Source organism: Diuraphis noxia, unplaced genomic scaffold, assembly GCF_037042655.1.
Source record: "Diuraphis noxia isolate RWA-SAM2 unplaced genomic scaffold, SU_Dnox_SAM2 contig0001, whole genome shotgun sequence".
Taxonomy (NCBI): Eukaryota; Metazoa; Arthropoda; class Insecta; order Hemiptera; family Aphididae; genus Diuraphis; species Diuraphis noxia.
This window is the reverse complement of record NW_028301711.1, coordinates 86,422,882-86,449,168: the sequence shown is the minus strand read 5'-3', so window position 1 is coordinate 86,449,168 and position 26,287 is coordinate 86,422,882. Positions and strand designations below refer to the sequence as shown.

General features: G+C 30.3%; 1 protein-coding gene and 1 pseudogene across 1 annotated transcript; one reads left to right on the top strand and one right to left on the bottom strand.

Moving 5' to 3' along the window:
* Positions 1–1,389: 1,389 nt before the first annotated feature.
* Positions 1,390–25,040, top strand: LOC107164687 (facilitated trehalose transporter Tret1-2 homolog). The gene is made up of 4 exons (XM_089218891.1): positions 1,390–1,491; positions 1,567–1,770; positions 24,450–24,689; positions 24,855–25,040. Exons 1-4 carry the CDS (start codon positions 1,390–1,392, stop codon positions 25,038–25,040), a joined length of 732 nt encoding a protein of 243 aa, XP_089075017.1.
* On the bottom strand, positions 5,828–6,821 carry LOC149062292 (uncharacterized; annotated as a pseudogene).
* Positions 25,041–26,287: the final 1,247 nt, after the last annotated feature.

Sequence of the window (26,287 nt, the reverse complement as noted above, 5' to 3'; positions counted from 1 at the left end):
GCCGGAAATTCTTGAGCAATAGCTTGACAACTGTCTTTAATAGTTTTAACTGAATCTGTTTGATTTAACATGGGGATACATCCAAAAATATGTAATATGTTTTATTTCTTCATCTTTTTCTTTTTTTTTTTGTCTTATTTGATTCCCACTTGGGAACTTTTTTGGTGCACTCATATTGTTAAAAACTATGATCTACAAGCAAGCAATAAGTTCAATACACCATAAAAATTATTAAAAATTATAATCAGTGTTGAGTGACACTTAGATAAATGTATCTAAAGAAAATATCTAGTTTGAAAAACATTGATTATAATGGTTGAATAAGCGTATAAGTATAAGCATAAGCAAAATTTAATTGAAATGTATTATGTACAATAGCACAATTTACATGATATAAGTTATAACTTACTTGTATCGAATTGGTAGTTGTAGGTAGTATTAAAAATTAAAATCAGACATCAGTCACCAACAAACAAATTTCACGAACGTTAAATAAGAAAATCAAAATTAATAATTTATCACAAAACATTATTGATAATATTATAATACACATTATCGATTATCATATTAAATTATCAGTGATAAACACTCATCAATTACAATCATGAACTACTATAAAAAAGGTTAGGTTAGGTAAATTCATGATAACAATAAAGACCGTGGAACCACTGGTACCTACAAATCAAGGTTTTTAGCACGGTTTAATATAACCGTGGTTTATTGGTATAATTATTATCAATTATCTGTATCGTTATCGTAACTGCTGCACTGCTGCAGACGTAATCAAAAACCATATTTAAGATTAATTATTAATAAGATTTAAGACATTCGCCACAAACGCCCGGATAAACTGACACAGTGCCACTATGAAAAAAAATAGCCCCCTCTGACGGCCACTTTTATCTAGCCCTAGGCACGTGCCTACCCTGCCTATACGTTAATCCGGCACTGCATAGGTCGTAACATTTTAGAAAGCTCACAGGTATATATATATGTTAGAATATATGTTTGAATTTGATTCTTTGGTTAATTTAAGTATAATCCGGTCCGACTATGGTCTTCTGTTAAATTTGAAGTCCAGTCCGGTCCCCCAAAAAAACGGATCGTCCAGAGTACTCTCTACCCACAAAATGAAAAGACATATTTATATGTTATATAAGCTCGATACCTAAGTCTCCACCTAACGCCTTTCGTGATTATATATTTTTTTTTTAATATTATTTAGGTTTGTTAACTGGTTTCCATTACATACATTTATTAATTGGTATGATTTTGTCACGTTTCACAAGTGAATTCGACAATTATTGTTATGTGGATATGGGAACTATAGCTATGGTTGTTGTGAACCTTCTAGCACTATTAGCTATTGATGACCCACCTTATTATCGGATGAAATTTCATGAAAAATGGACAGATTTTTATAATCTTGATTACAGTCTACAGATTCAAGATAATTGTCGTTCTAAAATTTTACAAGATAATTATTACAAGGTATGATACAAGAGACAGACTACTATAGTTATGACATACTGCTTTATTTATAGAATTGTATGTATATTTTTACAGATTTTTAAGATCGAAGACAACCATTGCTTTTTTTTATATTTTACGAAAAAACGATTTTTGCGGCCGCTATTGATTAACGTCTGCCTAATTAGTATTCAACAATTTAGTGGTCACTTTTCTCTAACGTATAATCTCCAATGTCTTAACAGAATACTATCTATTAGCGAAATAATACCGACCGTGACTGCAATCTTACTTCTCCAAGTAAGTATATCTGTGTTGTATGCGGATATTTAGTATTTTTAATTTTTTTTTTTTTTTTAATGTTTTATTCGATCTGTTACAAAAATATGATCAATAAAAACAATTAAGAAAGTAAATAAAGTAAATAATTAGTTAAAAGTTTAAAAAAAATACAAGCAAATAGATAAAGATGACAGATTAAACAGAGTGTAATCTCTATTCAGAATTAGAATGCCTACTTTCGCGCATTTATACTGTGCTAACGGCTTAACCCGGCGAGATTTAGGTGTGCTGTGATTAGTAGTCGGTTACACCCATAATAAACTGTGCCCACGGGTCCAATAACATTTTATTTTTATTATTTATTACCTCTATTTCGTTATAGTGTGTATTTTTTACAATGTTTTTTGTATTTTTACCTTATTGTTCTGCGTCAAACACAAGTTATACATCGTATACAATTAAAACTAATAAATAAATTAAAATGTAATTTACAAAAAATTAGTAAATTAGTAGAATCTGAATCATTTTCAGATGACGTTTCTCCCGTTACAATCATCAACAAATCACCTCCCTCTGCAGAAAAAACCTCATATTATATAATGCTATCGGCTTCATAAAATTTGATTTCTTCCTCTTTGGTTTTTTTAAATAAAATGTTTCAAAATTTGTGTGTCAACACGGTCTATGCCTTCTATTAATATTTTTTACGTCTGAAAACTTGTAACTGGTGTTGTTCGTCCAAACATTCTTTATTGATGACCAATCCAGCTAAACGGGGTTAAACTCATAGTGGTATGGCGGAAGTTGTAATACCAATACGGTTTGATTATTAGTTTTTACAAGTTCATCAATATACCTATTATGTAGTTGCTTAAAACGCTTAGTCATGAGCAAAAGTTGAGGGATAAGTTGTATGGTTATACATGGACTGATGACTTCACCCTTATCCTCAAACCACTTAATGATTTCTGCCTTTCTGGTGTTCGATGTTGGGGCTTTGTCTATTTTCATAGAATGATAGGACGCAATATCCATAACAATTACTGAATTTGGTTTTATTCGAGGTAAAACGCCCTCCATTCTCTCACGAAATTCATCTCATCATGGTAGTCACGTGTATTTATTTATTTATTATTTTTTTTTTTTTGATTCAAAACAGAATAACTCGCCAGGCAGGAAACCGTTTTCAAAACTGATGTGAAGTACAATAAGTTGTTTTACTATGGCCAACGGATTACCACCAGTTGATATACCTTTTAAAAATGCGTCCCCGTAAGATGTTATTGTTGTGTCGACCCACGTTTTCGATGTACAATCGTCAGCATTCACCCATATTTCGTCGAGGAAATAAATATGTCGACCTACTTCACGGTATTTTTTGATATTCTCCAAATAAATTCTACACAATGCAACAATTTAATTTTTTTCAGTCTGTTGGCACTGTTGCAACTTCTCTTAGTGTACTAGAAATCCAAATACTTTAACAGATAAAATTAATTCGTGCGTGAAATCTATAGCAATTTGTAGTCAGTGGATACGGCTGGGTAAATCTTGTCAACTGTAGGAATTTAACGACAAAACATGTGCTATGCACGTGCCTACGTATTGTATTTCTAGCGAATCGTCATATTCATTTATATTTTATACTAGCTGACCCGGCAAACGTTGTTTTGCCTAATTTTTTTTTAAATTAAGTTGACCCGGTGAACTTAACGCCTTCAAATAAAGTCTAGATTGATAATAAAATTCAAGTATTCCATTGTAATGAATTGTGACAGAAATCAATATATTCCATTTTGATAAAAAATGTTTTTCGTTTTGTTTTCTGGTGCAAAAATAAACAACGATGACGGTTTTCCAACAAGCGAACTGGCAACGTACAGCTGCCCGTGCGAAAAACATGGAAATTCCAAATTGATCCCACAGACTTCCAACGATTGGCCTTGCGATTTATTGATTGTCATCACAAAAGCCAATCTAACGGGAAACTGAATCCGCTTAAACTGAAATGGAAGATCTGTTGGAATGATCGGAATTCATGGGATAAGGACTCCTCCCCTTTGAAATTGCCCTTGATGATCGTTGATTGTATTACATTGTTCATCAGTTTCTTGACGGACAATCGTGTACCATTACACAATTTAGGAGGATTTAGATTCCGCAACATAATTATGATCGATCCCAACTTTACCTGTAAATTATGCGGTGGAGTTCCTGGCACATCAAGTGAGTTCAAAAATTCTGTCGGATAGTTTACCGTTTCGTTTTCGTCGGTCGTGCTGTCAATGGATTTGCATGAACGCAGTTCTTCAGCAATTTTACTCTGAATTGTAAAATTCAAGCTATCGACGTCCTTATTCCTCGCTGCTAGTATTGTCCGTTCACTCATCCAATCAAGATTGTTATAATTGACCTCAATGCTTGGGAACACTTTTGTAATGAGTTCTTCCTTCGACGATGTGAACTCACAAAAATTTGACAGAAACAATATTAATCCAGTCAAAACATCAATCGGAATGTGTCCATTACCAAACGCCAGCAGTTGTCTCGAGAATTCAGCAGCCGATGGATCGTTTTGCAACGCAACTCTCATGTTCGTGGTCAATTTCAACTTCTTGACATGCTGCCACAAAAATGACGATTTCAGGCATGCATTAATTTCATCGGCAGCAGTAGATTTCGGAATGACGGGAAGTGTTTGACGAAAATCTCCGGAGAGCAATATTATTGCCCCACCAAATCGTTTCGAATTACCTCGTAAATCTTTCATCGTTCGGTCAACTGCATCCAAAGCTAGTTTATGTGCCATCGTACATTCATCCCAAATGATGATTTTGCATTCTCGCATCAATTTCGCTGTCGCTGAATTCTTGGTCGTTGTGCACGTAGGTTTGTCAACCATGAGAAGATTCATTGGCAGCTTCAAAGCTGAATGTGCAGTTCGACCGCCTCCCAACAATGTGGCAGCAATGCCAGAGGATACGACAGCCAACGCAATTTGTGATCTTGACCGAATTGTTGCCAGAATCAACGAAATGACGAACGTTTTGCCTGTCCCTCCAGGAGCATCGAGAAAGTAAATGCCTCCCGTACCATCATCAACAACCTTCATCAGCGAATCGTATACATTCTTCTGATCGGCATTCAACAGCGGCACATTTTTTCGGACTCTTTCAGCCTACTCATCTAGATCATAGTTTTTCTCCCACTGTAATTCAAGATTGAATGCAGCGTGCCTCGAACGATTTGGCGCTGGCATTCCCAAAGTTGACAACAGACTGCCGCCATGAGCACGCACATGTCTTCGATCAGAACTAATGCTTCGTTGCGCATCTCGTCGTTACTTTCAATATCAAAATTAAAATTTGTCGTTTGAACTCTGTGCAAAATGTCATCAACCATCTCGTCCTTGTATTTCTCCCACAATGCATTTGGGTTCGATGGATGACATGTGGCTATGATGATCGCAAACAACGTACGAATTTGATTTGCTGGCGCAGAAACGGTTGCATCGGCGAGTGTTAAGTCCCAATGTGAATCGTTTTCGAGCAAATTCAAGCATTGGCAAGCTTCCCGAAAAGTTGTGCACAGTACACCATCGACAGTACGCAGGGAATTGAAGGATGTCGGGCCCCTAACGTTCACCAAAAGTAAGCGAAGATAGAAGCATTCGTCTTGGCTTGGATGAACTGTGTACATTCGTCCGAGGGAATCAGTCGAATTGACATCTGCGAAGCCAGCAACAGCTTCACCTTTCTTCCTGCGTTGAAATTTCTTTGATGCAGAATTCCATGTATAATAGCGTGGCATTTCCGAATATAGTCAAGTACTCGCGAACGGATCGCTTTCGCTTGTAGAAAAAAAATTTGTCAATGTCGTCGCTGGTCGTTCTGCTCTTTGCGCTGCGTTTGCTTCCGTAAAGTATACACGCTGGCCGTTCTCTAAGTGAACTGCCAAATGTACGACAGTCGGGTGACGTTCATGAATTGTAAATGAAAACAGCCGCCAAATTGTCTCATTACAACTCACGTAACGTCCAAGTTGAAATTTCATCACCTCATCGTTTGCATTTGGATCAGGAATGCCAAACACAGCCATGTAACTGATATGGCCGATGAGTCTCGTACACGCGCTGCAATTGTCCACCATCGCAACGCTTAAGAACAATATCGCGTGATGCCACATTTTCGCCAACAATCACCATTGCGACTTCATTGATAGTGGGAGCATTGAATTGTCTTTCATGGCTTCCAGAGGGTCTTTTGTTTGTCTGCTCTGATAATGATTTTGTGGTCGTCAGAATGCGTTGTGTCCAATGCGGTTTTGAACATTCTAACCAATTGATTATGCTCATGCAGAAGAATTTGCAATTGTCCGATTATTTCACGTTTATTCGCAGGAAAAATTGCACACCGCTGTTCTAGTTCATTTTCCGAATTACCAACGAAATATATCTGAAGGAACTTATGATCTTCGTTTGGTTGTGGTAACAAAGCGCCTGCTCGATGGTGAATTTGTCCTTGAATCTGAATATTTAAATGGTCATTTGTAAAAAAAAAATGTGTTATTATTACAAACGCATTTACTTTATAACTCGGGTTGTAGCCTGGTTGTTCAATAACTTTTGCTCCATATTATGTCATTTGAAAACTTCCGTTATATTTTTGTGTATTCGCCAGGAAATGTTTTGATTGGATTGTATTTCCATAGAGAAACGAATACAATGGCTCTGGTGGTTGAGCTAAGACTGGTAATTTAACCTTGCCACCAGCGCAGCATAAGCCGGGGGTTTCCAATCGAAACTTCAATGCCTTGCAATGCTGGCATACGATATATAATGAGCCGATATCAACACACAAAAGATCTTTGTAAGCGACTGCGGAATCGTATTCGAAAGCAGCGCGATTCAAGGCTACATCTGAACTTCTTCTTCTTATATTAACATGTTGTCGAATTTGAGGCGGCGTTTGTGCAGCGCGGGCCTGTGTATTATGAGCACGTCTAAATTCATTAATGTTTCTTGCATTACGTGTACGCCGTCCAATGTTTGTTCTTCTCATAGGAGGCATGATTCAAGCATAAAAATTCTCTCCAAAAAACAATAGTCGTTTTTTATTGAAAAAATTCATAAATAACATTAAACGATAATGTTTAAAAATAAAATGAATAATGTGCCAACTATAATTATTATTATTATTATTTTACTCTAAAGTTCTAAGTGTCTATAATAAAATATGTATATCAACCAGAGTATAAAAAAATATTTTTTTTTCGGTTTTTATCGATATTAATCGATTTCAAGCCCTGCAATTATCGATATTTATATAATTATTTATATTATATTTTTATTTTTATTTTTATCTGCTAGAGGGTCTTCCGTTCTCAACTGATGCAATTTCGAATTTTTTGTCTCCATTTTTATATATATAAATTATATTATATTCATTCGTATATCACGAAACGATGTTTTATATCGTTTCGCAATTGGAGAATCCATCGTCTTTGTCTCGTTGTACGTCGTATTAATATTGTTTATAGAACGATCGCCGACAACCAATACTTCCGAAATTTGTTTGCAAATTTGCCTCAATAGACATGGTTGATGGTCGATAATAATAGAATTAGGGCAGCGTACTTGTACCGAGCCAAATACTAAGCTCAACATAACTCGAGCATACAATGTCTAGCACTTTTATGAAATTTTAGTTACATTTTATTACTTGTAATTTGCGCCGCCAGTAGGCACATTTAAGCGCGTATGTAGTTTACGCTATAATATGAAAATTAAATGTGTATTTTGCGCCACCTCAAAAAATTAATTTTAGTAATTTGTGCCACAACAGAAAACGAAATGGAACATGTAATTTGAACTACACTTTCAACTTAAATTGTTGGAATTTAGCAATAGATAAATTTAGTAATACCGCATCGGGAATGTGATAATACCAAAGCGTGCCAAATATAATATTGTTATGTTCTACTAATAATAATAAGTGGAGACGAGGTCGATTGTGTCTTATATCAAAGCTTACGCTAAGAAAATATTAGAGATGTACATACTGTTTATTTTATAGAAGTGATTAAATTTGACGCTAGCTTTGCTAGCATATAATAAACAATACATACTATTATAAATAGTAGCCGCTGGTGGTTGGGGTTAAAATAGACCACTAGTTGTCCCTGTCCGTCGTTAGAGGCGACATATGGGACTTGTAGGAGGGCAGCAGCTCCTACAATATTGAGTGTAGGTGTAGGCAACCTCCTAGAAGTATAAACAGCTACATATAAAATTAATAAAAAGCGAAAATGGCGGCTATATAACTGGTGATAACACTGCGATGCGGAAGGCAAATAAGAAACCACTGCATTAATATTCCTTAGTAAAAGCGATGAACATAACGTTCTCTCAAGCAAAAATTCCGGAAGTAAAATAGTCCCGCGTTCCGATCTCCGAGTGGAGACTACTAGAGGAATTAATGGGCAAGGGATATAGAATAAATACAAAACTAGCAACTTGGAATGTGCGAACCCTACTGTGTACCTATTAACAAAACCTCTATAGCCCTAGAGCCGTACACAAATACGCGCATTTCATTGGCTCATTTGAATTTCACGGCAACAAATTATTATAATATACAATAGCATTATTATAATTTTAATTAGTATCAATAAATTATCATTTATTATCATAATATACAATATTATCAAAATTAATATCAAATATCAAAAATCAATTAATTATTAATGTATATTAACAAATAACAATATTATTAACATTGCAAAATGCAAAGAATAATATTAGATACTTATTTGATATTTTGATTATTAGATTCAGAGTTTTTTTTCGTTTCGATTATACACATATAGCAATAAAAAAAATTTAAACATAATTTTAAAAGGCACTACAATATCCAAATACATAGACAATTTTAACTAGGCAATTCAGTAAAATCTTATAAAACAAACCAAGAAATTACTTGAGAATTAATTAGTTTTTTATTAATTCAAATTTAAACTCTATTTTTATGGCATAGGTAATCTATTTTTGGTTTGTTTTTTAATATAAAAATGCTGTGCCCTCTCAAAAATTATTATTCAAGATTAATAAAAGTAAAAAACTTAGGTACATTACTGACTTCTAAAACAGAACATAACCAATCTGGGCTTTATTATGAGTAATCAGTTAATTTAGACAACATTGGAGGTTAAAGGTATGGGATTTTTGGTCTTATTATTAATTTTAATAATTGTATAGAAGTATCATAAAACTACATTGCATATTTGAATATAACTAATAAATGTATGTTAATTTAATACAAATAAACTTTTTATAAATTACAACTAACCATATTATTTTAATTTATGTATATTAAGACATAAATTATTAATTAAACAACAATTAATTATTTAATTTAGGTATGGTCAATATTAATTTATAATATATAGTAAAAAGTACAGATATACGTCTTGCATTATGTTGTATCACAATTAAAGTTTATTATTTATTCTATACTTTTAATACTTGTACAGTCGCACATAACAATACTGTACCTTTTACAACCTAACCAATACATTTTTTTGTTATAAAGTAACATTATTTTTTATTACTACTATATTGTATAAAATCTATTATATTGTGTATCATTACTCTTTGTAAATTGTTGTTCATATTTCGGTATTATCAAGTGTCATAAATCTCAAAAATAAATAAATACTGCACGACACTAAGTTTAGATGACTTTGTCAGTAAAACATAAGCGTAAATAGTGTTTGAAATTTTTTTTTTTTTTGGGGGGGGGGGCTGTAGCTCAGGTCTATACTTGATACTCTATGATGTTTTCAAATAATTATAGTAGTGAGTAAAGCACACCCCCTCCACATATTTGCACCTATGCAGTAAAGTATAATACAATTTTTTAAAACTAGGTACATTTTGCTAAATTGTATTTATTTATTTTTATCATCATCAAATTAATACCTACAAATTATATTATTAACTATTAGTGGCCACTTCCGTGACTTTTAGAATTCAATACATTTTTGGAAATATTTTTTCCTAAATTATTTGGTCTTTTTAGCTTTCTTTTTGTAATCATTCCATTAGGTTTTCTGCCTGATGAATTCTTTTTGACCCACGAGTAACGCCTTCTTTTCGCCTACTAATTAAAGTCGGTTGAACACAAATTTTTCCTTTTCTTCTATTTATATTAGCAGCTGTCTTGTTAACAGAGTGAACAAATCCTATAAATTGTTCACTGTTATAAATATTTTTTAATCTTGAACTTAAATTTTGTAGTATTGATGATGGCAATGACGGTATAATATTTTGTAATCTGGACCATTCTTCCAAAACTGTATGAACTACTACTTCATTGTTATTGTGATTATTATTTAAATTATCAAACTTATTTTCGGAGTTTAACTGCAAACTTGTTTGTACCATATTTAGGTTTATTGTAGGTTCACTATTGTTTTCTGAAAACCCATTTTCTTTTAGTGTTATGTTAGAAGTTGTTAATATCTCATAACTTGAATTTTTGGTCAGGTTTTCCTTTAATCCTAGAAAAAAATGTGGTTCTGGACATTTTTCTCCTAATGCTAAACCTCCTAGAGAATATCGTTCTTCTAGTATTACTGCTGGAGCATTAGGTAATTGAACTTTCAATTTATCATGCACCCAAGCTTGGCATTTACAAAATCCTCCAACACATCCATCTTTACAGGAACAAACTCCAATTTCTGTGTTTATTGTGTACAGTGTTTGTTTATCTGATCCACTTGGAATAGAGTATGTATGTTCATCAATTTGTTTTACATCTTCTATTGTAATACCTACCGTATTAGAACATAGTTTACTGTAAAGCCTATGTGTTTTAGTATTTCTGTCATGTGCATGATCCAGTAAACGTAAGGTGAAATATCCCTCTCCAACACTAAAAATAAAATAAACTAAGGATTGTATGGTTTTGTTCTGTTCAATAGTATGTCTTTAATTATTCTGATTGAAGCTTCAGCATAATTATTTGTTTCATTATTTCGATAAAGAATATTACGTCTATATAACCGAACACTGATCTTTTCTATAAAAATTTCCTTCAAAACGTCTAACAAAATTGTTATGGGTTTCAGACTCGCAAGGTATTTCCAATACAGATTTTTCTAAATCGTGTTCATTTTCAGAATGCATAATCTAAATTAGTAATTTAATTAGATATTGTAAATAAATACTAAACACCTAATAGTATATTATAAATGTTTAAGTTATTATTTTTTTTTTTTTTTGGATTATGCCAAATATTTTAAATATAAAATATGTAGGTACTTAAATTATGTAGATATTTTTATTTCACTTTGGTATAAATTATTTAAATATTATATAAGTTTGTTTAGATCACTATCATAAATTTAGATATAACTATTTTGCACAAAGTATTTTTAGGTAGAATTAAATTAAATATTTTATTTATGTAATAATAATTAATTTTATTACTTTATTTTCCAAATATAGTGATTAGTTTTGGCAGTATTAAGTAACATTTTTTATAAAATTTTGTTGTGAAATTGTTATACTTTGTTGGTGAATAGTAAAGTAATAAGTGAAATAAGGAATAGGAATTTTATCTTAAAATGTTGATTAAAATAATTTACACCAGTATGTATAGTGGCTTGTTAGATAAATATTCTAAAAGGTTTAATTTACCAAATCTAATATTATTAAATTTAAAATGAACATAGAAAATATTAATTTAAATTTAATAGTAAGTAGTGTATTTTTAGTTGGTATGGTATGTAAACTAAATATTATGTTATAATTAATGTTATCCCATATGTCTAATATTTTACAAGTACAATAATAAAACATGAGATTTAAAAACATAATGGATGTATTAAAATTAAAATAATATATGAAATAAATCAAATTTTACCTTTTGAAATTTTCTCATTAGAAGTAAGCTATCAGATACTCTAACTTCATTCTTATTATCATGAAGCCATCGCCATCCAGCATGAGCCATATGGAAATTATATAAGAATTGTCTTTCTGAAGGCCATAATGAATTTAATGCGTTTTTTCAGCTTTATAGTCATCTGTCATGAATACAGTAGGTGCCTAGTTATAGATATAAAATAGTTAATAGATCATTATTGTTATCTATGATTTACGTTTTTATGTTAAAATTATTTTAAAAATATTTTATATTGTAAGTCAAAAACCTCTTTACCACCGAAACATAGTGGAAAAGATAACTTCAATAGAGATAGTGATCCTTTATATATTTCTTCAGTTTGGCCATGGTGAATAATAATTACTATTGGTATAGCTCCACCCTTAGATATACAGTCGATTCCGATTTATTGATTTATTGAGACACATCGGTTGAATGTTATTTTGTCCCAATAATCCGAAATGAAAAAAAAAACATACAAATTTATTGAAAAACTGATTTTTTTATGTTTTTATTATTACAAATACATATTAGTTATTAGTTATTACAATAGTGGCTGTAATTTAATTTTGTCTAGAATTTCTAATTTTTGCGCAAGCAATAAATCTTTACGTATACGAGACATCGTTACTGCACATGACAAACACGACTAATTCACTAAATAACATTTAACATACATCAAATTTGAACATACGATAAGATAAAATATATAAAACGTATATAGTTTAATCTAATAATCGATTACGCGAGTCAGTCGCGATTTTCGGACTATTGATCTATTAATATTTAATATTATACTCGATAAAAATGTCCCAATTGTCCAGATTCACGGCCCAGATAAGTGGCGTACTTTTGCATTACAAGTAATCATTTGTTTTCGTAATTGTAGAATTGTCCCGATTAAGCGGTTGTCCTTTTAACCAATAACCGGTGTCTATAAACGGAATCGACTGTAGTTAAAATCATAGTTGTTATTGTGTTGCTTGTTATATCGACACAGCCAGTAGAACCAATAAAAATTATTTCTAGAGAAGACTTCAATTGTTGAGCACTATCATTATTGGTGTAACAGTTAATTCTGCCCAAGGCATTTCTGATTTTATTTCAATAATGACTCCTAAATAATATACCTTCATAAAATTGTGTACCTACCTCGAAATGTTATGAAAACGTATCAATACTACTTTATTAAAATTCATACCTAGATTATTATAAAATTCCGTTTTTTCTTTTAGGTCCATAATTTTCTTTTCTCCATTCATTGTGCATATAATACACTTGACTTTTAGTAGGATTTAATGCAGCATTAGCTAACTTATTACATGTATTATCAAGTAGCATCAATTTACTTTCATGAGTGTGTGAAGCTTCACTCGCTGTCAATCCATTATTAAAATATCTTAAGAATGTTTTTCTTGTTTACAAAATATCAAAAATGTATTTCTGAACAAAGGAATTAGTTTATGCTAACTTACTTTATCAGACGCTCTTAAATGTCTGAGTGCACCACATGAATTAATAGGATGATTGGGATTTAATTTCAACTGAAATAATGCACAAAGTGGTGGATCTTTTTTTTAAAAGCTATCATTTTTCCTTGTGTCCTTATTGTTTTTTTTTTTTTTAAGTATATTTAATGATGCTTGACAAACGGTATTTCTTTTACTAATTACTTCATTTGTATTGGTTTTATTCTTTGAAGCATGTTGACACAACCAATACCTACTTATGAAACATAACTTTGAATATAATACAAATATGTTTATTTTAAAATTGCAATAAATATGGAAATATATGTAGTAAAAACATGATAATATAGAAAGAAAATGAGAATAATTGTTGTAAAGAATATATTTTTAGAATACTATTTTTTTTCTCAGAATTTCATTTTGTATGAATTTTGTTTATACAATTTAAAAAAAAATGTACTAGGTGAAGTGGGGCTTGTGCATAAACGGGGTAAATGCCTAACCCGCATATCAGTTATTGTATTTTAACATATAACTGCTTTGAAGATAGAAAAACAATTGTCGAAATATCCTAGATTGTTCATTAAATGTTGGATACACTGTAATGATATCATTTAATGATGTTATCTATTAACGAAAAAACAAATGGTTTTTATCTCACGTTTTAGTAATAAATGTTTTGTTAGTCAATTTTTTGAGCTGGGCTGAAACTTAGGTAAGTTATGTTTTTTTATATCTAGTTTGCATTAAACTTATTGAATTAACTCAATGTTTTGTTTAAAAATTGTTTTTAAAAATTATGCACTTCCCTCGTTAAAACTGATATATGGGGCAAGTGCTAATTTTTCAATGGGGTAAATGCGACTAGTGAAGTCGCACTTTTCCCACCCATAAAAGCTGAAGCTACCTACTACATACATACATTAATTATCTAAGTACTTATCTAAAATATTTAAACTATGTACTTATATTATAGTTACAGTAAAAATGGTGAGGAACTACAAACGGAAAACTGAAAAACCTAAGTATTCAAAAACACTTCTTTCTACAGCTGTAAAAGATATAAAACTGGGGATATTCACAGTAACAGGAGCATCAAAACATATTCCATACCAAAGGCAACTTTATATGATCACATTAAGGTCAGACGAGGGCAAAAATCTAGTACTTATGGGCGTCCACCAGCATTGACTTTAGCTGTAGAAGAGAATATTTTGGCAGAACTACTAAAAACTATGGAAAAATTTGGGTATGGTCTAAGTCGCAAAGAAGTACTGACATTAGTAGGCGATTATTTAAATACAAATAATATATTAAATCCATTTAATAATGGTTACCCAAAAGAGGATTGGTGGCTTGGTTTTTCATTTAGGCATAAGTTAAGTTTAAAAAAACCAGAAATCGTTGAGTATGCAAGGAAAAAAGCCTGTGATCCTTTTATAATCTACGGATATTTTGATTTATTGTTGAATACCCTTAATGAGTTAAAACTGTTAGATAAACCAGAACGAATTTGGAACTTATATGAAACATCATTCTGCTTAGATGCTTCAAAAACAAGAGTGGTAGGTGCCAAAAATGTGGCTGCAACTCGTGTAACACAGGGCTCTGGTAGAGATAATACGTCTGTTCTTATGTCGTGTAATGCTGCTGGTGAAAAGGGACCACCTCTAATTATTTTTAAAGGTAAAAGTGTGTGGGATAAGTGGGTTGGTGAAAAATCTAACTTCCCTAAAACTACATATGCCGCAACTAAAAATGGTAGGATGGAAAAACAAGTATTCATCAACTATTTTGAAAAAAGCTTTTTGAAAACTTCAAAACCAACACCAGAAAACCCTGTAGTTTTAATATATGATGGTCATTCTTCGCATATAGATTTAAAATTGGTAGAACTGGCAAAAAAAAATAATGTAACCATTATACTATTGCCACCTCATTCCAGTCACTTACTACAACCTTTAGATTTAGCTATCTTCAAATCTATAAAAACCAAGTGGGATGAAAGTTTATGTGCGTGGACGAGAAGACACCAAGGAAAAAAACTTCCTAAACATGAACTATCCAATATACTATGTAGTATTTGGACTAAATTAGATGAACAAATTATAAAAAATGGGTTTTCCAAGGCTGGAATATATCCATTTAATAATTCAGTTATTGATAAAAATAGGATTGATCCAGAGAGCTTAAAATGATGGATGAATTCACAAGAAAATAACAACTCAATAAATCTTGGTATTGTTAGAATAGAACCACAAGACAATGATTTACCAGGTCCCACAGATAATCAAGAATTGAATAGTATTTCATCCACTCCTAGTTATACATCATTTGAAGAACTTTTATTATCTTCTATGAAACAGGTTGGAAGCCAAAAGTCATCAAAAAGAAAAGTAACTAGAGGAGCATCAGTTATAACGTCTGAAGAAGCTATTCAAATGTTAAGGGAAAAAGATAATGAAAAGAAAACACCAAAAAAAAAAAGAAAAGGCGTGTAGCAACGATACAAGAAGACACAGAGAAAAATGAAAATGAAATTATTGATAAAGTTATAAACAATAATATAAATTTTGATGATGATCTTTTTTTAAATTTGAGTGTCTGTTCCAATGAAAGTGACTTGTTAAATGAAATTGAAAGGGCTGATATTGAGTTGGCGTTGCTAGAGAATCTTGAAAGATCCGAGCATCAGATTGGAGATTGGCTTTTGATAAAATATTATGTTGGTAAAAGTCAGAAAACAGTGTATTATGTAGGAACGGTTCATGAAATAAAAAATCAGATTTATAAGATGAGATTTTTAAAATTTAAGAATGAAAATAAGAATTCTACATCTTTCATTTACCCTAATAACGATGACATCGACGAAATTGATGAGAATAATATAATATGTAGACTACCAGAACCCAGTATTAGAAGAAGAGGTGAAATGGTCTTTGCAATATCATTTGCTCAATATAATTTGGCTATGTAAAAATGTATTATGCCATGGGTATTTAAATTTTTCATTTGGCATTTGTTTAATTAATTTTTAATTTTGTGATATGTATACCTAACTGAACTCATAAGTCTGAGAAACTATTCCCAATAAATAGAGGAAAGACTGATTAATAATTTTTATTAATATATTCTTTGTTATGTTTTTTTTTTTTTATTTTAGTTTTATAATATTTACCTGTAAACTCAAAAGTCTGAGTATAAAAGTATATTAATATATTCTTTATTAAGTTTTTTTTTTTATTTTAGTTTTATAATATTTACCTGTAAACTCAAAAGTCTGAGTATAAAAGTAATTATTTTGCATTAAAGGAAATATAAAATGTTGAAGTTAAATGAAGTATTTCTTTCTTTTTAATGTTTATTAAAAATGTGTTTAGTATTTTAAAAATTATTGAAGGTATTGTCATTTGAACAGAATTTAAGATATTTCTTCCATTCAAAACATAAATTATTGGTAATAAAATTTAGTTTGAGGCAGTTGCCCCATCTAAAAACTATATACATTTTATGTATTTTTGGTGATATGATTTTGCACTTTCCCCGTGTATGGGGTAAGTGCGGCCAATTTTTTTTTTTTTTTAAATCAAAATCTCGAAAACTATGATTGTTAGACAAATTTCAATAGTATATTCGAATAGCTAACAATTTTTTTAATGAGTTGACAAACAACTGTTTTAGTAAAACAGAAATATTGAACTCAGAAACATAACCAAAGTTAGATTTTAAAATTATGGGTCGCAGTTGCCCCACTTCACCCTATTTAATTAATAATCATTTAAGTAATAATGAATAATAATTTATTTTCAATCTGTTCACTGTATTGCAGATTTATATTAAATATAATAATTTTATTAGATAGGTACCTAGCTAATAAGATAATAATATTAATTGAACCAGTAACACATATTGATATAATAATATAGATATTTTATAAAATTTGAATGTTAAAATTTTTAAGTTTTATAAATCGTTTTTTTATTCAGTTTTAATATTATATAAGTAAATTATAAATGTAGGTACCTACTATTTTCAAACCTCTTCCATGGGCAATTGACAAACATATATATGTATATAATATATTAACATGTGTAATATTACTAATTTTTATTAGGTACTTATTATTTCATAATAACATGTAATTATAAAATTCTTGAGCATGTCTCTGTGTGTGATAATAAATAAAACAACTAGCAGGGCCGGTTCAAGGTATAGGCGAGCTAGGCACCTGCCTAGAGCGGCACTTTAGCAGGGGCGGCATTTTTAAAATTTACTCATACATTTTTTTTATTTCTATCGGTGTTATTTATATATAATATATATATAAGGAAAATATTTAAAAACATTTATTTGTGAAAACCAACTTACCTATACAAATATACAATAAAATACTTAAATAATTAATACATGATAATTGTAATTAAATAATATTGTGAACACACGATATTACATAAATTATAATGTCGTGTCAAAGTTCGTAAGGCTGATCCGATGGAAAACAAAACCGTTTTCTAACTTAAAACTTGTCCGGCAAGTACAGTCGATGCGGACGCACTCGCTTTCCAGTTTAGGCATGTCAAATCGTGTTACAGTTTTGTTTTATATTTAATCGCATCGGCGGCATTTTGTATATCGTATTTCCGTTTACGTATAATTTGTATATTCTATCTTTTTATTTTATCGTGACTCGTGTTCGATTGTTGACGGCTGACGCTCATTAAAAATTGGAATTTAGTTGATTTCTTAAGTAGGTAAGTAAAATACTATCTGCACATCGTACATATTTATAAAAATAATTATCTAATGACCAAATATTAAAATTTATGTTTCTATATAAATGTTGTATTTATTACATTTTAATTTCTTACATTTTTAAACTTACTTAACTTATTTATTTTTAGAAAATATTATAATTCCTATTACCAAGTAATATATTTAAGTGATTTAACTAGATATATCCTGATGTCCATCAATTTTAATTTTTGTCATTATTTAAATCAACTTTAAAATTTAAATAGGTGTCTAATTGGTAACTAAGTACAGTTTTTTTTTCAATTTAACATTCTGTTTAAAGCAGGGGTCGGGAACCTGCGGCTCTTTAACATGCAACGTGTGGCTCTTTGGATAATTATCAATATAGAATATATCCGTAAAATATAAATTATATTATACGTTATTATAACGATAATAATTCTGAATTTATTTATCATTATTTATTAATCTTATCGCACAGTTAGTTGTATTGTGTTTATAATATGTATGATTATGTTCTATCTATTTTATCTTTATTACATGGGTCGGGAATGTTTTCATTGTTATTTATTAAACTTATTGCACAATTAGTTTTATTGTGTATATAATATATTATATGTGTGTGTTCTATTAAACTTGACTATCATTATTCGGTATAATACAAAATTAGTCGATACGTGAGCACGGTCCTCGTCAGGTCAATTCAATCAGTGCGACGTTGTTCGGTATTTTTTTCGTGTGCTTTTTTATCCAATAGAGGTATTTCTATAAACTTCGAGATGTCTACAAACAAAAAACGTAAAATTGAAGAGGAAAATTGAGGATTTAGAAGTGAGTGGACTGATACTTATGCATTTTTCCCAAACAACATGGGACAACCAAAATGTCTTATTTGTGACGAAAACTTCCAAAACAATAAAAAATCTAATATTGAACGTCATTTTTTATCTAAAGATGATTCTTTTGGTAAGACGTACCCAGCTGGAAATGAAAGAAAAACAGCAGTGGCCGAGTTGATTCGTAAATCTCAACAATCGACATCTAAATTTAATAACTGGTTGCAGTCGGCGTCTAATTTGACTGCAGCTAGTTTTGTTGTATCTCACGAAATCATGAAATCTGGAAAACCGTTCACTGATGGAGAATATATTAAAAAATGTTTTATTGGTATGTCAGAACATCTCTTTTTCTGAATTTAAAAATAAAACAGAAATAATCAATAAAATAAAGGATATTCCGTTGTCGGCAACTACTGTTCGTGATAGAGCTGTTAGAATGGCTGAAAATGTCACAGAACAACAGTTTTCCGATCTGAAATCATCACTTGTATTTTCCTTAGCTTGTGATGAATCATGTGACGTTAAAAATATCGCTCAACTCACTTTAATGGGACGGTATATTTCGTCTACGGGTGTTCACGAAGAATTACTGGGTTTACTACCGCTCAAAGGACAAACTCGAGGAGAGGACATTTGTGCTGCAATTATAGAATTTTGTAAAGAGAAAGAAAGAAATTTAGATAAGCTGATATCTCTTTGCACTGATGGATCACCAAATATGGTTGGTAAATATAAAGGATTTGTTACTCTTTTTGGCCAAAATGTGAAACATGAACTACTATCTTTTCATTGTATTGTTCATCAAGAAGCTTTATGTGCTCAAACATTTCCAGTTGAAATTAACCAAGTCATGGCACTAGTAGTGAAAATTATTAACAAAATCATAGCTTCAGCTCTGAACCATAGACAGTTTCGTGCATTACTTGATGAAGTTAATGCCCGATACAAGGATCTTCTAATGTTCAATAATGTACGTTGGTTATCGAGAGGGGCTGTTTTGAAGCGCTTTACAGATTGTTTCGAACCCATAAAAGATTTTTTAACGAATAAAGGCATCAACTACCCCGAATTGAGCGATGATATGTGGCTACAAAAATTGTATTTTGCTGTAGATTTGACTTCATCTCTAAATCACTTAAATAAAAAGCTTCAAGGAAAGGGAAATACAGCACATATACTACTGGAAACTGTTCTTTCTTTCGAACAACAACTTCAGCTTTTTTCAGAAGATATTGGCAGCGGAAATCTTGATCATTTTGAATCTTTGAAAGAGTACACGGAAAGCTCAGGTTGTATTATTGATTTGGAGTATTTTAAATCGGCCATTCAATCCATGAAAAATTCTTTTAGTAGACGTTTTGAAGATTTTCAAAAATATAAATCTACGTTGAAGTTCTTGACATCACCACTCATTGCGGAGACTGGACAAATTAATTTTCCATCGTTTCCACATGTCAACAAAAGACTATTTTCATTGCAATTAATAGAATTAAAAACCAAAGATCTTTGGTCTACAAAATTTGAGAATTTGAAAACGGATATTGAAAATCTGGAAAGGGAAAAAGGATTTTTAGCTGCGAACCATAAATGGACGGAACTCGCTAAATGTCAAAAAGAAGAGCAAGTTATATTTGACGTATGGAACAGTCTTCCCGAAAGTTTCAGCCAATTAAAAATGGTCGATTTCGGAATTTTGACCATTTTTGGATCTACTTACATTTGTGAGCAAACATTTTCAAATATGAACTTTATTGAGAATAAATTAAGAAATCAGCTGAATGATATCAGCCTTGATGCTTGTTTGAAGTTGAAAACTACAGATTACTCTCCAGAATTGAATAAGCTGTCTGGAGAAATTCAGTGTCAAAAATCCCACTAATATTAAATGATACGTTATTTTGTGTTTTATTGTGTTTAATTATATAATATTATATTTGTATAAACAATAATAATAATAATAATAATAATGAATTAATGAAATAAAGTTTTTCTATATTTTCTAAATTTAAGACGTATTATACCTTTTATGTTTTTATTTTATTGCCTACTAAAAAAAGGTTGTTCAAACCTGTGCGGCTACCTGGATATCATAGTTTTGTATTTTTTTAAAAGAATGGCTCTTTCCTACAAAAAGGTTCCCGACCCCTGGTTTAGAGAATAGGATTTTTTTTTATTAACAATCAAAAACTATACGTAATGTGTAACATTGTAATGTTATAATATATATTATATAAATACATATGGGTTACTTATAATATACTGACGTTAGAACAAGCTAAGATATTAGCTAATGAACTTCAAATTGAGGCTAACTTTCCTGTCCCAACTCGAATTCGTCGTAGAACTACTCAATTTGCATATGAATCACAAGACGAACCTATTAATGACCCAAAACAAAGTTTTAAAATTAACTTTTTCAACCAGATTTTAGACACCGCTATCCAATCAATAAATGACAGATATTCTCAACTTACAGACCACAGTGATCTATTTTCATTTCTTTATAATATAACTGTGATTTCTGATTTTGATGAACTTATGAAAAATTGTAAAGATTTACAAATGGCACTAACTTCAAGTGACGGATTAAGTTCGGATATAGTTGCTGTTGAACTGTATAGTGAAATTATATCTTTGCAAAAACGTTTTACTTTCGAAACATGTGATCCGAAATCAGTTCTTGAGTACATATGTAGAAACAATTTGATAGAACTTTACCCTAATACTTATGTGATACTAAGGATTCTATTGACTACACCTGTAACTGCTGCGACAGCCGAGAGCAGATTCTCAAAACTTAAAATATTGAAAAATTATTTGCATTCAAATCTATCTCAAGACCAATTAGTGGGATTAGCCACTCTCTCTATTGAAAGCGAAATTGCTGAAGAACTAGACATGGATGAACTTATACAGAACTTTGCTTCACAAAAAGCAAGAAAAGTCAATTTTAAATAAAATTAAGTTTGTTTTATTTTGTTTTATCAATATTATTATTATAATTTGTTTAACTTTTTAAGATTGTTTTAAAGGTTTAATAATTTGTAAGATTAAAGTGAAAAATATTTTAAAAAGCAATAAATATATGATTATATTATGAATAAAAAAAAATCGTGCCTATGTATTTTTGTAATTTTTTAATCACTATATGACTAATTTATGAGGAACTTTGTATTCAATTTTCAAGTATTTTGATAGGGCCGAAAAAATTTTATCAACCCTTCAAAAAAATTTTCAGAAAAATTGAAAATTTCAGTTGTCTATTAATATTTAAAAAAAAAGTCAAAATATTTTGAAAATTAAATCATGTAAAGAAAATGCCAATCTTAATAACTGGTAAAATTTTCAAGTATCTACGATTTATACTTTTTGAATAATAACTAATGTTTAAAATCGTTTTAGGATATATCGTTATCGTTACGCTATTTCGAAAAAATTTAAAATTTTAAATTTTTCCTATAACGACGCTTCGAAATTTATCTATAGCTATTTGAAAGAAAACTTAGTGTTATATTTTTAATCCTTAGTTATAAACAGAACAAATTTTATGATTTTTAAACTTCAAAATTACTTGCAATGTTTCGTGAGTTTGACATATTTCGTAAACATTTGAACTATAAACGCTTATAAAAAAAAATTGTGATGTTGATTTTTTTTAACTACAATAAGAACAACTCATAAGAAACCTTGTATTAAATTTTCAAGTTTTTTTGGTTGTCCAACATTTCTTTACCGACAATTCAAAAAAAAATTCTCAAAAAAATCGAAAATTTCAATGGTCTATAAATATATTAAAAAAAAGTCAAAACTTTTTGAAAATTAAACTGTATATATATATAACACTAACATAACCATTTAATGATAATTTCAAGTATTTACAGGGATTGGTTTTTGAATTACAACCATATAAAAAATCAATTTGGTCGAAAACTGGTTTTACGTAAAAATTCCAGTTTTTCTGTCATTTTTTTTTTTGTTTTTCTCGATTTTTTTGAAAACTGTTGGAAAATGTTTACTTTTGACCTCTATAATGCACCAAGGATCTTCAATTTTACATCGGAAACCACCCCCAAAGTTTGAAATCGAAGCATTATTTCGACTAGTTATGCTGTACACAGACACAAAAAAAAACACACACACATCATTGTAAAATCAATACATTCATCACTTCGTTCAGAATCTAAAAATGTTATGGCATTGTAAATTTTTCATCTACCAAATCATTATAATTTTAATCGTCCATTAACAGGGAGCTTACAAAAAATCAACTACCATAGATGATGTTCTTGATCAGTGATTACATTGCCATGGAGACGATCAATATTATATTATCCATATTATAGTAAGGGCTGTTTTTAGGGTCTTCCCAGCAATTATCCGAATTTTTCTCGCTGTAAAAACCATCATTGGACTTCAATGAACATTAGAAAAAAATTGCCCAAATTGGTCCAGGCGTTGTTGAGTTATGCGCTTATCAATATATTTTGCGATTCATTTTTATATTATAGATTTACTATCCAATTAGTTTTGGAAAATGAGCTAAATAATTTAAGCCATTTGTTCGCTGTATCTTTATCACCAATATTTGTGCGCACGGTAAAAATATTTTTATTAGTGTCAAACTTTGTCCAGTCTATTTCACAAATAAAATTTTCATTGATTAGAATAATTATTTCTTCAGTATATGAAGACATTTTTTTATTATAATTTATGAGTTAATGAATAAAACTATAATTAATATACTATAAAATAAAAATATAAAACCCTAATATAATAGTGGTATATAGACTATAATATAAGTAGAGTATAAATTCCATAGTGTATTATAATAGTTTGTTGGCTGATTTTTTTTATGGCATCATAACATATACTTTTTACAAGGTGTGGTTGTTAAACCCACGCTTAACCCCCATCCTGGAGGACCAGTCTACTGTATCCAATTAAGGCCAGAGTAGGGTGAAATGAACCAATTAATTAAAGTCAGTTCAGTTCATAGCTCGGGGCCCCGGGTTCGCCATACCCGTCGCACTGTTAGTGCTCCCCTGAGGATATATTAATAATTTATATAGCATTAAAATAGTAGACAGAATTTATAGTTTTTATCGGTTTTCGGTAAAAATCAGTGAACGGTTATAAGCCCTAATAATATTATTATAATCGTAATACAATTTATTATATTATGACTGCTTTTTGATTGCAGTTTATTTATATCTTAACATGATGTTTGACAATTAATATTAATAATTAAAAGTGATATAGAATTATATAATTACAACTATGTACCTACTCCCGATTATCCGCTTAACACCATTGTGTAGAGTTCCAAATTTGTGGTTGGATTTCATATAAAACGGCTCCAAATAACTTAAAACTCATTATTTCCACATTCCATGTTTATTCAAATAAAAAAAGTTAATTTTTAAGTCTAAAAACATATATTAAATTGTATAAAAACGCATGCGAAATTTAAATTAAATTAAAATTCATTATAATAGGCTCGCTGAGCAACGCACAGTGAGGACCTATCTAGAGGGTCACATCAACATTTAATAATACTTCATTAAGAACTGCTTATGCGCTTAATTGTCTAATCAGGACACTTAATGATTACTGATGGATTATCATTTCTATTTTACCATGTTGTATAATTTGGTAGGTATTAAAAATGTGTACATTTATTCATTTTTTAGCTTATTACATGTATTATATGCTTATACATCGTCAGTGTTTTGGAAAAGAAAAACGTATTAATCATTTCGGGATTTGGAATGGCAATAACTTTATCTTTAATGAATGTCGCATACCATATAGAAATTAACGATAGTGATGAGCTATGGTTACCAAGTTTAATTTTAATTTACATAATATTTTATTCCATCGGATATGGTCCAGTTCCTTGGATGTTAATGACCGAAATATGCCCAAGATCAGTAAGTTAACAAGTTTATAGCAAGTATTTTACTCTTGCAAGATACTTATTAATCTATTTTAATAGGTGAGTAGATGCTTCATAAAAATATATTGAATTTATAATATGTTGTTATTATTTAAAAATAAATTACAAGAAGTTTTAATCTAGGTAGATTTTTTTTCAGTCAAGATTGTGGACTTCTGGCATCACGGTCAGTTTATACGCTTTCCTGAGCTTAATCAATAATCAATCATTTTACGAAAACATTAAATTAGTATATGGAATGGACATTTTCACTATTGTAACTGCATTTGGTGCATATTTTGCATATTTGTATGTACCAAAAACAAAAGACTGTATTCTAACATAAGATTTGGTTTATTTCATTCATTAAATTCGTGAATAAATTGAAAAATAAAAGACTTCATAATTTTAAGCATATAACGCCATGTGTATTCACTTGATTTGTGTCTACTAGTACCTAGGTATTTTTTTATAATAGTTAATGTTTATGCATAACTACAAAAGATGTGGGAGAAATTGTATATGCGTTATGTAGAAGGTAATTTCACATGAAAATATAAAATCGCAAAAAGTATAGTGAAACTATGATTATTAGAATTATTTAACAACCACAGCATTTACATTAAAAAAGTTAATTGTAATTACTCAGGTTAGGTAATAGAGATGCATTGCCTCTGTGGAAGGGGATTAGAATACTTACACGGCTCTTCAGACTGTCGTAAAGGCGACAAATGAGATTGAGTCAGGTCTACAGCCGGCATAAATTTTTTTTTCAAAAATCGTATACAGAAGTCCAATAAATTTTTTATTTTTTATTAGCTATTTGTATAAAACTGATAGCTCAAAATTTATAATCAATACATTATACATTATATTATACAACATAATATATTACATTATAATATTATATAATAAGGCCAGCATCCAATATGAAGGAAATTACTAATTTAATGGTGGTAGTGGATTTTGTGTTTAGTAAGGAGTAGATATTAAAAGGGATATGGGTAGGTTGTTCCAGAGAGAGAACCAAGTGTTGGTGGAGTGTTGTTTTATCAGAGGTGTGAAGTCCGAATGTGGGAGAAGAGAAAAAGAAGGAAAGATGAGATTGGAAGAGGATTTAGCGAGATGGTCTGCAACTTCATTATCATGAATACCTGTGTGGCTAGGAACCCAAAGGAAGTTGATGTTATAGTTTTTTTGATTTAAGGTAAAAATAAGGAACTTAATGCGAAGGATAAGTAACAGCCTGTATTCAAACGCGACTTAACCAAACTAGCCAGAGCACCTTCACCCCAGTCTGTTCTTTAAATTAATTAAATTGATCTTAGAAAAATTCTCATAAAATAATATTCTAACTTAGAAAATATTCGAGTCAAACCGAATTTATTCTAGTCATCCAGAATACTTGACTTGTTAAATAAATTCAGCTTTCATGTTTATAAATAAATATATGTTTTGTCAAAATAAATAATCAAATAATCTAACTAAGAAGAATTCCATGTTGTTTAAATTAACTCAAGAGTCACCTTCCAACATCATCCTTGACTACTGATACCTGTAGGCGACGTGATCACTACAATATTAAAGCGCTTC

Bases quoted from the DNA above. Each gene is read 5' to 3' on its own strand.
- LOC107164687 (XM_089218891.1), top strand. From the start codon at position 1,390: ATGAAATTTCATGAAAAATGGACAGATTTTTATAATCTTGATTACAGT. The intron at 1,492-1,566 runs GTATGATACAAG...ATATTTTTACAG, and splicing joins TACAAGATAATTATTACAAG to ATTTTTAAGATCGAAGACAA. The intron at 1,771-24,449 runs GTAAGTATATCT...TTCATTTTTTAG, and splicing joins CTGCAATCTTACTTCTCCAA to CTTATTACATGTATTATATG.